We start from the raw sequence: 14,583 nt of genomic DNA, 5'->3' as shown, positions 1-14,583 counted from the left end.
CATGGGGTCCAGGAACTGGTCCAGGTAAGGCATCGCAGGTTGCTTCGCCTACGAGGGATTCTACAATAGATATGTGGAAATCTCTTCTTGATACAGGTTTGTCAGTGTTCTCTTTGTATAGAATGTAAGCATTTACGAGCGCAATATCAATAAAATTAAAGAAAAGCTTCTTCCAGTACTTGGAAGTGGTGCGGTTGCAAGACATATGGTACACAGATTTGTCGCTTACATCCACACCACCCATAAACTGGTTGTAATGGTGTATCAAAACCGGTTTCATGCCTCTCAGTCCCTTTTTACTTGTAATAATTTGATCTTCCGCATGGTATGCTGTAGAAATCAAATACACAATTTTCCTACTCAGTTTCTGACGGTAACCAACCATTAACAGATTTCCCTTTCTAAAGTATACTGTTTCCCTTTCTCCCAAGTTATAGTTTTTAATTCTTTTTGATATAAATTTTAACTTTTTGTTTATGGTTCCTGTGATGAATGTTTGTCGTTCAAGAAGGTTTTCTTCTTTTCTTTTTTTGGGATCTGGCTTAATACCATTTTTAGTTACAAGATGACCTAGTAAACTGATGCTTTCATGCCGGAACACACATTTTGATCTATTAAGTGTCCAGCCCTTTTCCTGGAGCCTACACAAACAACACTATGCAAATTTTTGTCGTGTTCTTCCATATCTTTCCCGTATATAGTTATGTCATCGAAATGGCAAACAACACCTTGAAGCCCTTCAAGTGATTCAGACATTTGACGCTGGAATACTTCTGTACGAGTGGAAATCCCGAAAGGAAGTCGTAAAAATCTGAACCTTCCAAAAGGTGTGATGAAAGTAGTCAAATATGAAGCTTCTTCTGTTATGGGTATTTGCCAATAACCCGAGTTAGCATCTAGTTTCGAGAACACCTTAGCACCATCTAATTGTCCCAGAGTGTAGTCTACAGAAGGCACAGGATATAGTTCTCGTTTAACACTCTCATTAAGTTTAGTAAAATCCACGCAGAGTCTTATTGAATTGTCCTTTTTAGGGACAATGACAAGAGGTGAACACCAGTCAGTCGGAATGTCTACTCTCACGATAACACCTTTATCCAACATTGCATCCAGTTCTTTTTTTACAGCATCTTTATAGGGTAGGGGAACACGCCTTGGAACTTTGAGAGAGTACGGTTCAGCGTTTGGCTTTAATTTTATATTATAATGAGCTTTTGTATCACCAAGACCGCTGAAAAGTTCAGGGTATGATGTAAAGGGATCAAATGAACCAGTTGAGTTGACTCGAAACATCCTTTTAACTAGACCCAACTTTTCACTAACTTCGTTGCTCAAAAGGGTTCTATCAGCACCAGATATTACATAAAACTGAGACTTACAATATTGATTCTTGTACTGGATTGTACCCTCGAATACGCCTAAGATATTAAGGACAGATCCGTTAGGCCCAATTAAAACTTTGTTACTTGAATTTAGTGGGTACATAAAAAATTTCAACTTATAAAGTGATTGGGGCAAAACACAAACGTCAGCTCCAGTGTCTATCTTAGCTTGAATACATACTCCATTTAGTTTAACTTCAGCTGACCATTTTGCTTTAGGATTCTTTTGAGGATTAATAGACCCCACAAATTTGTCATTCTTAATAACTTCATCTTGAAGAGGATTTGAATTTATTTCCTTGACATTTTTGAACTGGCAACATTTAGCAAAATGGCCCTTCCTGTTACAGTTTCGACAGAAAATATTCCGGGCAGGACATTTTGGTCGTTCATGTTGAGCGTTACCACACCACTGGCATTGATTGTAGTATTTGTTACTGGACGAATTGGAATCAACTGGAGGTTTCTGAGCAAATTTAGTGCCCCAAGTCCTTGAAGTGACTTTATCTGCAGTTAGTGCATGTTCAGAAGACATGGACCTCATTAATGATTGTTGCATTTTAACCGATTCGGCTTGCTTAACATTTGAGACAGCAGAATTAAGTGTTAGATCTGCATTCATTTGTAGTTTTTCAGATAAACTTTTGTCTCTAATCGCTACAACAAGTTGATCTCGTATAGCCTCATCTTTATAAGAAGCAGGAAAATCGCATCTAGAAGCCATCTCATGAAGATCATGAATCAAACTTTCAACACGCTCTTCCTCATGTTGAACCCTAGTATGAAACATGTACCTCTCATAGATTACATTCTTAGAAGGAGCAAAATATGTATCAAATTTTGTTAAAACAGTCTTGAAACTTTTACTTTCCTCAGATGTCAAATTAACCCTCCCAGTGTTACTTGACGAAAATTCGACAAGCAGCACACTTTTTGTAGTGTTACTTGTCGATTTTTCGACACGCAGACATCGTTTACGGCGAAGGCTCTATGACTGACTGAATCGGATTGAACTGGATCGAGTTAGGTATCGTTCTTTCCGTAATATTCTAAGCTTTCTCCAGAGGTCTGTCTCTAAGCGCTATTCATTTTAGTTCCGAAAATATTGTAGCAGACAGCTGACGTGCGTGTATTTGTAAACAGCTAGGTTCCCCCGGACCGATGACTGATGTGTTTTATTACGTTTATCATTGTTTTAGTGTTAAAAATCAAAAGTAGTGATATACGTGGTGCATTATAAGAAGATTTAAGTGGTTTTGAAGTGCTGGTTGATGATCCTGAAGAAGTAGGTAGTGATATTGATGTAAATTATCAGCCAGATTCCTAGCTATGGTTAGGCTATGCATTCTTAGCTAAACGCTATGTACTGAAATCAGTTTTTTGCCCATAACTTATTTATTTGCATATCTACTTCCTTATATTATTATATATTTGTAATCCTCATAAAATTTAGAACAAAGTGGCTATTTTCAAATATTTATAGGCCTATAATTTATACAATTTCATTGAGCGCGAACTTATTTTTTTTTTTTGAAAATTTTCGAAATTATATTTTTTTTACCTAAAAATTTTTTTTTTGAAAAAATGTTCCTTATGTTTTATATATAATATTGAAGCCCATGATTTTCCAAACAAAATGGTATATAGAACATTAGAATTAACATTGTTTTAAGCTTCTCAGATCCGTTTTAATAAAACCTTGCAAATGCGCCAAAAATAGGTGGACATTAAGGCCTAAACTATGGACACTTGGAGGGTTAAATGATTCAAATATGCTTTCGGCCTTTTCGCCCATCATATATAGTAAGGTGTTTACCTGATATGGTTCTTCTTCATTGGTGAGCCCAGATACCGCATGAAAGCGCAAGAAACGGGTTTTCCATTTAGACCAGTTTTCTCCTTTAAAATCAAAATGTTCTGGGGAAGGAACACTAAAACCTTTCATCTTTATGTACTGTATTGCTAAAACAATAAAAAACCCGCTGCCACCATGTAGTGTTATCGCAAGTTAAATTAAAATATAGTTCAATGAGACAAATACTTTATTAGGTAGTTTTTACAATAAAATCAAGATCCAGAATGTTTACCAACAAAAACTAAACAAATAATATTCTAACACCATATGTTAATAAACACATATGAATAACAACACAGAAATTACTTGTTGGAAAAAAGAGACACCTACCTAACTTAATTGCCAGTGAGTACCTTGGTTTGCAGCAGTTAGTGTGTCTCATAGTCTGTAAAAAAACAGTTAACACGTTCACTGCTAATGACGCACATGTGCGTCATAAGTATATTAGCAGATATATAATACATGATGTATATAATTACATAATATATTTTAATCCACAATTTATAGTATAAAATTTATTTAATTAAAGATATATTGTCACTCAATTAACATGATCATGTTAATGTTTATGTTTTTTAGCCATTTATAAAAGTATTACATATCATTAGCAGTGAATGTGTTAAAGAGTGTGGAATGATTGCCAATCTTTTTTTAGTGGAGGTTAATTTTTTTTATCTATGTGGTTAATGCTAAATTAATGGTGATGAGGTGCAGGTAGTATTAATTCCTTGTTTTGGCTTCTAAAGTCACCTTTTACCTTTAGCTAATTTAGTTCTTTTTGTTGCTTTCACTTTATAAGCCTAATTGATACAGCACCCAAAATTCAATGTCCCCTAATATTGTGCTCTCATTGAATGACATTATGTAAAGACCTGCTGCAGTCAGACACTTAAATAGCCCTCCACTGGCTGAAAATCACATCACAGTTTCAGAAATAACTATGACAAAACAAGTTTTTTTTCTAGGCCGACTTTTTATTTACCCTCAATCATGTCAGTACACATTGGGGATGGACGGGATTGAATTTTTAGTTCGGGACGGGATTTTTATTTCCTTCCCGATTTTCGAGACGGGATGGGACGGGATTTTTTCCTGTGCATAAAAAGAAAGTCTTGAGTATTGCAGTTACCAAAAAAGACAAACGAAATCAATTTTTACCGTTTGTGTTACTATCTATAAAATCAAAAAATGGTTTGGTTACAACAATTTACAGGTACCTATTGGAACATGTGACTCGCGGTCACGGGGTGATCGTCGGTATGACTCGCGGTCACGGAATGATCGTCGGTATGACTCCGCGGTCACGGTGCGATCGTCGTTATGACTCCGCGGTCATGGCGTAATCGTCGGTATGACTCCGCGGTCACGGAATGATCGTCGGTATGACACCGCGGTCACAGCGTAATCGTCGGTATGACTGGTCACGGCGCGATCGTCGTTATGACACCGTGGTCACAGGGTGATCGTTGGTATGACTCCACGGTCACGGCACGATCATCGGTATGACTCCGCGGTAACGGAGTGATCGTTGGTATGACTCCGCGGTCACGGAATAATCGTCGGTATGACTCTGCGGTCACGGGGTGATCGTCGGCATGACTCTGCGGCCACGGCGCGATCGTCGTTATGACTCCGTGGTCACAGGGTGATCGTCGGTATGACTCCGCGGTCACGGCACGATCATCGGTATGACTCCGCGGTTACGGGGTGATCGTCGGTATGACTCCGCGGTCACAGGGTGATCGTCGGTATGACTCCGCGGTCACGGCACGATCATCGGTATGACTCCGCAGTCACGGCACGATCATCGGTATGACTCCGCGGTTACGGGGTGATCGTCGGTATGACTCGCGATCACGGAATGATCGTCGGTATGACTCCGCGGTCACGGGGTGATCGTCGGTATGACTCCGCGGTCACGGGGTGATCGTCGGTATGACTCCGCGGTCACGGGTGATCGTCGGTATGACTCCGCGGTCACGGGGTGATCGTCGGTATGACTCGCGGTCACGGAATGATCGTCGGTATGACTCCGCGGTCACGGAATGATCGTCGGTATGACTCGCGATCACGGGATGATCGTCGGTATGACTCGCGATCACGGCAGGATCGTCGGTATGACTCCGCGGTCACGGCGCGATCGTCGGTATGACTCGCGGTATCGGCAGGATCGTCGGTATGACTCCGCTGTCACGGCGCGATCGTCGAAATGACTTCGCCTCCTGCGTTCGCGGAACATCTCTCGCGATAGCGGCGTTATCGTCACTCGCGAAGCGGCAAAAAAAATCGCCGACGATCGGACCAAATCCCGTCCCGAAAAATTCCCGAATCAAATGTAATCCCGTCCCGAAAATCGGGAATATTTTTATTTCCCAAAATTTCGGGACCCGTCCATCCCTAGTACACATCTAAGGTCAATGAATGACTATATTGTTAATTGTTGGCAAAACATATAAAGAGATTTTTTACTACATTCCAAAACAAGCATTTGCCTTATATATTGTCATGTCAACGTTAACCTTATAGCCTGGCTTACACGGGTCGAGTATGCCAGGCAAGTTGTTTGGCCCAATCAATCAATCAAATATTCTTTATTCAAGTTTAGACAATATGTCTTAAATAGCGTCATTAAACTAACATAAAGAAAAAATTATAAACTAAATAATTAAAGTAATTCATTACAAAGGATCTATATAGTAAAACTAAAAATAAGTGTTATTATTTAAACAAATTATAAAATCGATTACGTCAGAGTAAAACTAGTTAGTATCTGGAATTCAAATGAACGTTTTGAAATTACTATTTAAAAATTCTTTGTTAGAATAAAATGGGTTTCTTATCAATAAGTCTTTTAGTTGGCTTTTGAATCTGTTTGTATTATTTTCTTTTTTAAGTAAAATGGGTAATTTTTGAAGAAATTTTATTCCTGTATATGAAGGTTTTTTGGTGTAGAATTCTAAATTATGTCTAGGAAGGTTAATTTGAAAGCGTGTGTTATATTTACTTGCAGAGGGGCCCAGTTACTAGGCCCCGTTGTTGATTTGTTTAACTCGCTCAGTACTTGAATGTTTAGGGAGTAAGCTTTCTAACGACCCATTGATTAATAGATCCGGTCCAGTAGCACTGTAGATCTTTTGTTGTACAAAGATTTTTAAAACTGAATTTTATAAGAGAAGATTTACGTACAGCAAGACAATGCAATACAGGGCCAACTGTTCAACTGAACCATTGAGCATTGAGTGTCGAGTGTGTAGGTCTACACTGAACTAACCTCAATACAATACTGACTCACCAAGCGACCACGGAATACAAAATTTATATTTAATTCTGTGGTTGCTGGACTCACTTGACAGCAGTAAACAGATGTTTCGGGGGCAATTCATGGTGGTGGGGATAATAACTGGGCCGAGCAACTCAGTTTTCAGCTAAATCGCTCTCAACTGACCTCTTTTTACCGACTCGCCCATTGCTCGACTCGCCTGCAGAGAGCGAGTGGCAACTCGCATACTGACTTGCCCGCCGTACTCGACCCGTGTAAACCAGGCTTATGGATTGGAATTATGTTTTGGTTACTCTCTAAGAGTTTTATTGTTTTTTTTTTCATCACCTCTAAAACAGTTTGTTTGATTACGTAATTGATTTTTTGAAGGAATATGAGGACAAAGTAGCCAAGTTGAAAGAGGAGTATCAAGAAGCTATGAAAGAGTATAAAGCAACTGGTGGTGGAGCAACATCTTCTCCCTCGGAATCCAAGAAGTCGTCTAAGAAGCCCAAGTCATCCCCAAGGAAGTCATCAGCATCAGCTGGTGACATGGGCAGCGGAACTAAATATATCAGCAAAGAGTTCATTGAAAGTGACAGCAGTGATAGTGATTCTGACAAAAAATCAAAAGTAAGTTCTTTAGTGGAAATCTTGGCAACTAACAATAATTAGCTCGATTCTAGTTAATTGGTCAGGGTCAAAGTAAGCAAAATAATGATAGTGACATTAATAGTTTAATAACCTCATTGTTTGTTACCCAAACAATTTATATAGCCCTCCTAAATAATTAGGCCTAGGCCTAGGTATTTTGATTCTTTGTATAAGCTGTAACATATACTAAGAAAATTTAATCAAGCCTGAGGTAAAACTATATGACTCTGACTTTTTGTTGTGAGTTATTTATCTACTTCTAATTGCTCCTGTTGACTTATATTTTGTTGCATTTCAATGGAAATAATTGTTGACCCAGTATCAAATGTAAACAGGTTACATACGGAATGAGTAAAGATGTTGGTGTTCTTAAATAAAAATTTGTAGACAATACTGATGTTTCCAATAACTATCATTACAGTTGTCAACAACATTACAACAAAATATGAGGGCTATCCAGAAAGTAAAGAACATTTAGTTCTGACGCTGCTAGGCACTTGCTAATCTCGTACATTTTAGTGCGTGCGCACTCAGCAACTCAGTCGGTGTCCAGCCGTGACAACGGGAGCATTCTCGCGCTGCCCGTTTTTTCACAATTTCAACTTAAGATGAGCGCTGCGATTAAAAATCCCGCCAGTTAAGAGGTGGGTTAGTGATACGGTTTTTACCGTAAGGAAACAATGATATGAATGAAAGTTCTGAGAAAATGGTGCATTCAGATTAAAAATTACCGATCTGAGGCTCATGAGACATGACAAAGCGAAAGGCGGACGCCCGAGCATTGTGACTGATGGAACTGGTCGTTAAAGTTGATCTAACAGCCTCATTAAAGGATTATATCCTGATTAAAGGATATAACAGCCTCCTAGGTTCATGAAAAGCGCCGATTCCCGATTACGGAGCTTTTGCTTTGTTGTATGACAATTTCTTTCAAACAACAAAGTCTGTGAAACTTTAGGAGAAGATTTGGTTTTAAGTTCTTTCCAACAAAAACCGTATTACTGACCGCACCTCTTAACTGGCGGGATTTTTAATCGCAGCGCTTATCATAAGTTGAAATTGTGAAATTGCGCGAGAATGCTCCCGTTGTCACGGCTTGATGCCGACTGAGTTGCCGAGTGTGCACGCACCAAAATGTACGAGATCGGCACGCTTTCTGGATAGCCTTAAATTTTAAAATAAGACAATTATTATGAATTGTACCCATATTTACCATAAGGTATTGAAGTTAGGGTATGTTGTCTAATCTAATCTTGCTTCAAAATATAATGGCCCTCGCATGAATTAAGTTACAGTTTTAATTTTTAAACATGTGTACTATCTTTGCACGAGTAGAGAGACAAATTGTATTTAAATAAGTGATTTGGGTAAAAACCAAAAACCAACAACCAAAAACCGATTTTTCTAAAAAAAAACCTAACCGAAACCGAACCTTAATAAAATCAGCAACCGACCCATTACGGTTGAAAACCGCCGTAACTCCCTCCTCTTCCTCATCTTTATCGGATGCAGGAAATGCAAAACATCAGTTGCAATTACTATTATTTCTAAACTGCAGCACACAAAAGCCAAAATCCAATTTGTGTATTTAGAGACAGATGCGTATCAAGGTCTCTTGGTGTCCAGGCGAATGTTATTTAGCACCCCTTGCAGGGCGGGTGATGCAAAAGAGGAATTGGGGTATGGCAGCCATAGGCCTTCAGGTTGTATTGAAACTACAGTAGAACCTCGATTAGTCTAACTGTCACTCTCTGTTATCTGTCACCTTGCTATAAGAGTACTTGGATTATTTTTATATAGTATGTGCTTTTACTTCACTGTATGAACATTGAACAAGTATAACATACAAAATAATTGTTCTGTATTACTCTTGTATTTAATTAATTTAAATATGTATTATTCACTTGTACAGGAGTTAATTTCTTCCAAAACCTTTTTTAAATCAACTTACTGTATGTACAGGTTTATAACAGGATTTCTGTTATCTGGCAGGCTCCCGGTCCCGAGGGTGATGGTTAATATAGGTTCTACTGTAATAACAAGATAATGTTTTATGTTACCCATGCTAATAGGTTATTTATTAATCTTTTCCAGAAAAATGGAAGCAAACCAGCAGCAAAATCAAAGGAAAAGAGTGATAGCAGTAGTGGAGAAGATGACGAGTCAGAAGAAGAGAAAGAGGTTAAAAAAGAAGAGAAGAAAGATAAGAGTAAAAAGACTGAAAGTGAAGATGATGAAATTGATGAACCAGAAGAAAGTACACCACCTACAAGTGAAAACGAATCTGGCGGCGACTCTGACAGTGATTGAAATTAAATCTTTTCAGGAGCTATCTCATTGATAAAGATGTAGACTGATTAATTAATTGTGTCTCATTATCAGCCTAAAGGAAGTATATTGATTGAGAAATATTGTTCATTTTTCCATCAGTTTGGGGCAATGTTGATGACATGCCTTATCATCACTTATGAACACATTAATTAATTTTGTATTACACTGTTTGTACTATCTTTTTTTATGTCTGAAGAAGTGGTGCATTAAAATAATAAATATGTTTTTTGCAAATGCCCTCATTCCTTTCATTACCTACTAGCTGTACCCGCGGGCTTTGCCCCGTTTAACTTCACAAGTGAGCCTAAATTTGATATCCGATACTATCAGTTAAATATCCGACTTTTTTCGGATAGACAACATATTTTGACGTTTTGGACAGAAAACTAAATCTTCATAACCATCATTAGTTTCCCTGGACAAAATTACAGCAATACGTTTCCAACGACGACGACGTAACAGCAAAGGACAAAGAAGCCGTATGATGCAATACCGATGTCTAGTTTAGTCGTTATCAGCTGTTTTGCTTTATGATTAGATTCGTCTGGAACGTTATCAGCTGTTTTGCTTTACGATTAGATTCGTCTGGAACGAACATACATAAAGCAGAAAAGAACTTCCATGGTCAACTCGTGCTTGTCTCCTGATACTAGGGGCGCTATGCGTAATAGTTTTTTTTACAGTACTGTTTTAAATCATAAAAATCTAGCCTACTTATGTGCTGTTACCTAAACAATAGATTTAATGTTTCCCGAAAAAAGTCAGAATAGAAACAATAGAAAGGCAACACAATAGAAGGGTGGGAGGGGTTGGGCAATGACCTCGAAAGGAGCCCGGGTAACGGGTAGCAACAGTGAGTCGAGTAGGCCAAGAGCAGGGAAGGGGTGGGTACGACCTTGAAGCTATATATAGACTTGCACTACTTCCCTATTCTCTGTATACACTAACTTGGCGTCTGAACCCTAGTCTACCTGCGGACGGACCGGGGCCGAAACCTTTCTCGCCCCCGTTGAACAGCTGTTACCATAATTAGTCACCTAGTAGCCCCTCCACTGCAATTATGAACTTTTTTGTGCGGGACGGAATTTTAATTTTTTTTCTGCACAAGCAAAAAGTTCGTGAAATTTTAAGAAAAATGATACTAAACTTGACCATACCAACCCCCATGTCTTCCGGGAAATTAGTGATTCACGTCCTAAGACCTCTGACGATTCTGACGTGGGGGTATCGTCATTAGATTAATCGCGTATTGAAATGCTATTGATGAAATATGTATAATCTGCCGAAAAACTACGGTAGGCCCGTCGTAGGCCACAAAAATTTAATTAGCTTAAAAACATTTACTCAACACATACACATAATTCTGTAATTTTTTATCGACAATTGCCCTATCCTTAGAAACATGATGATTGTATGATTATTTTAAGTTTCATTTGGCCCGTACAAAATGACGCAATTTTGACTTTTCATGCCAAATGCTACTTTCGCTCGCATTTACGATTAGTTTTTTTACCTTTTAACACATAATATTACGTATACTTAATGAAACGTACGGTTTAAAAGTGTTTCACGTTTACAATAGACTTAAATGTGATTGGTTAGATCTTTTTCACGTTTACAATATACTTAAATGTGATTGGTTAGATCTACTCAAAGAAACATAATATGAATTAGGTTGGGACAAACTACATCGCCTCAACACGTTTTACTTCTTAAACTTTATTCCCGTAACAATATTAGGAAATTTAAATATATAAATCACTATTCCTTTTTTGTGTTTGCAGATTCGCGGTGCACGTCTCATTTAATTAAAGATAATTCATACATAACGATATTACAGTTTTATTTCTATCCCTGATAAAGTTTCTATTCCTCAGTAGCTACTATACTTATGCCTGTAGGTTCTACAAACGTAATAAGAATATGGTCAAGTTTGGTATCATTTTACTTATTTATTCATGGACTTTTTGCTCGTACAGATAAAAATGTAAAATTCCGCCCCGCACAAAAAAGTTAATAAGTGCATTAGGGGTGTGACTTGGTGACTAATTATGGAAACAGCTGCTCAAGAAGTGAGCGAGCAAGGGACGGTCCCGGTGTTCTCCTGATTGCGAACAGTCCTGATTGCGAACAGTCCAGACTGCGAACATGTTTGGGTCTACGAGGTGGAGGGGGTCGTCCGTGGGGTGGGGAGGATTCCTGATTGCGAACACATTTTGAGTGGTCGGGGTTTTCAACCCTTTCATAGAAACCCTTAACAGAATGATTTAGCCTAAATCACAACTTAAGACTGGTAATATACATAATGGAAAGGATGAATGTTCTTGAAGACACACATCTTTATGAGACGTAGTATAATTATAGGTAAAGCCCCTTATTAACAGACAGATTCTTCCAGACGCACAAATTCGTTCTGATAATAGGTATTTAAAGTGGCTGTTTATTTAAAATTAACTATAATATGTTTGACTTGAACAAGCAACTACTAAACAATCTCAGAGTAAAAGAAATAAAACAATCATTTCATATGAACTAGTTCGAGCAACTGTCAAGTGCCGGAATTATAGGTACAGAAGTTATTTTAAAACTACAGTAATAACAGTAATAATTTTCGATGAGTTTAAAAGACCCGACTAAATGCTTATGTGACTAATTGTAATACTCACGCTATTAAATAGCTCTTTGAAATAATAAACGCTTCTTGTATTTTAGCATTTTTTGGACCCGGCCTTAATTTTTAGTGTTTTCTACAAATGTTTCCCGACTTAAAGCTTTTAACCAGTAAACATTTCTTGCATGTATTTATTTGATCGGACTTTAGGTAGGTTTACTTTATCACTGTGACAACATCTGTTGTATATTCTTCATGTTTTTAAGTTGCTTAGCATAAATGACAAAAATGATTCATCTCCCCAAGTGAGTGTGTACCTGAATTCCTTACTTCGAGACCAGGCCTCTCCTCTACTCTTCTTATTCGTATAAGATTTCCTATTAATTGTCTCCTCCTCCTGTTTTCAACATTTCTCCTTTAAACTCAAGAGTTCTTCCAACAAAACTGATTGACTGTTTAGATTTTTCTATTACCTCATAAATATTAAAAACATCAATATTTACTCCCAAAAAGCTGGTGAGTTTCTTTTTATATACAGTTGTTTTTGTTTTTAAATTTGTTTTCAATGTAATTCTTATGGGGAAAATGCGACCTTTGATAGCGTCTCGTGCCCTTAAGGGTAAGAGTTTTTTAGTTATAAAACCTTTATGCAATACAGTACTACAAATTGAGACGAATTATTTGACACCTCAAACGTTAAAATCGGTCCAGAAATAACGGAGAAGTTTTGTTCACAAAAATAGCCTCACATATTAATATAAGAGAAACTGACTATAGTTTAACATAATTAGCCGAAATATCATGCATTTGCCAATATCACATTCCAAACTCAATCATTACCTAAAAAAACATCGTCAACGAGCAATTTAAATAGAAACTAAAATAAATACCATACTTACATACATCTTACATCCGAAATAACATGTATATGCATTACACATTACAACATCAATCATTCAATCACATTCCCAACTCAACAAGCAATTAAAACTCACGTTCAACAACAGCTACTAAACCATCTTTACAGATTCCAAAATATGTATATGTTCGCAGTCTGGACGACTCATGTTCAGGTAGTCCACAGCATTTTTGAGGTGTTCGCAGTCTGGACGATTTTACCCTTGTTCGCAATCTGGACTGTTCGCAATCAGGACACAACCACGGTCCCGGCCCGGTCGCAGGTAGTCAAGGGTCCAGACGCCAAGTTAGTGTATATACAGAGAATAAATCTAAAGGACTGGCGAGTGGTATTCCAATCACAGGACAAGATAAGTTGTTTTTCGAGTATTCATTGCCCGGTTTGACTTTGGATTGTCTTATTGTGTAGAAACTTTGAATAATCAAAAATAAAATTAGAACTAACCACGATTATTTAGTATTGATTGTGTATATTAAATGATTAAATGATAGGGGCCAGGGGAAATATACAAACTTTTGTCATGATTTGAATTTCAACATCAAAATACAATATTGCACAATCAAGATATTTTAGGTCATTGACCTTGTTATACATCCGGTATTGCTGTTTCAGGAGAAACACGTTGGTAAATTATAAATTGATATTCCCGTGGTTAAAAAGAATTATTTTATAAACCTATAAAACAGAATCATAAAATCTTACATAAAGATAATAACAATAACAGCAATTGTAAAAAGGGTATAAAGATAACAACGTCATTATACTTTCTCTTTGTTCTTCTATTTCTTGGGTTTCCCTTCATCACGCATTCAACAAGTTGCCTAGTTGCCCATGTCGTTATCAGCTTTTGTGACATAGCACAGCAGGGGGTAAAACTTGACGAAAATCGGTTAATTTTTACCTATTATTTAATTACCAATGTACTTGATTGGTAATGTATTAATAAATTGGCAGGTTTTTGTCAAATTTTACACCAAATTTATTGGAATTTCAAGGTGAATATCAATAAAACAATTATTACCAAATATGTTTATTCATTTAAAAGATTGATTTGTGGTATTGGGTTCCCCACTGAGTGCAGCCGAGCGGCACTAATGAGGGTTGAAGTGAACAATAGACGGCTTATCAGACCCGACCCTCCCCAGTTAGTGATGTGACGAGTCGGGTACTTTCCTGACTCGAGTGACTCGACTCGCCAACTGCCGTGAACTCGAGTTACGAGTCGAGTCAGACTCAACTCGAGACGTTCCGAGTTCGTGTGAGTTCGGCATTCTCCGTACGAGTTCGTCGACTCGACTCGAGACGTTCCGAGTTCGTGTGAGTTCGGCATTCTCCGTACGAGTTCGTTAGTTTTGCGAGTCGGCCGACTCGGTACCGGCCAATAGCGTGTCAGCTTTACGAGTCGACTCGACTCGACTCGAGACGTTCCGAGTTCGTGTGAGTTCGGCATTCTCCGTACGAGTTCGTTAGTTTTGCAAGTCGGCCGACTCGGTACCGGCCAATAGCGTTGAATCTATGCGAGTTGACTCGTAAAGCTGTGACGCTATTGGCCGAAAGCGAGTGCGAGTATAC

The 14,583-nt window shown here is 38.0% G+C and overlaps 1 protein-coding gene across 1 annotated transcript in view; it reads left to right on the top strand.

Moving 5' to 3' along the window:
• LOC128982944 (FACT complex subunit Ssrp1) overlaps positions 1 to 9,715 on the top strand; it is a 124,437-nt gene extending 114,722 nt beyond the window's left edge. The window contains exons 13-14 of the mRNA XM_054402040.1: positions 6,887 to 7,129; positions 9,245 to 9,715. Coding sequence (XP_054258015.1) covers positions 6,887 to 7,129; positions 9,245 to 9,460 — 459 coding nt within the window. The 3' untranslated portion in view covers positions 9,461 to 9,715. The remainder of the gene's footprint in view (positions 1 to 6,886; positions 7,130 to 9,244) is intronic.
• The last annotated feature ends 4,868 nt before the right edge of the window (positions 9,716 to 14,583 follow it).

Source organism: Macrosteles quadrilineatus, unplaced genomic scaffold (assembly GCF_028750875.1).
Source record: "Macrosteles quadrilineatus isolate MER2022 unplaced genomic scaffold, UCM_ALF_1.0 Scaffold_1__1_contigs__length_201487025, whole genome shotgun sequence".
NCBI classification, from domain to species: Eukaryota; Metazoa; Arthropoda; class Insecta; order Hemiptera; family Cicadellidae; genus Macrosteles; species Macrosteles quadrilineatus.
Note: the sequence above shows the minus strand (reverse complement) of the source record. Positions and strands in the feature narration are given on the sequence as shown.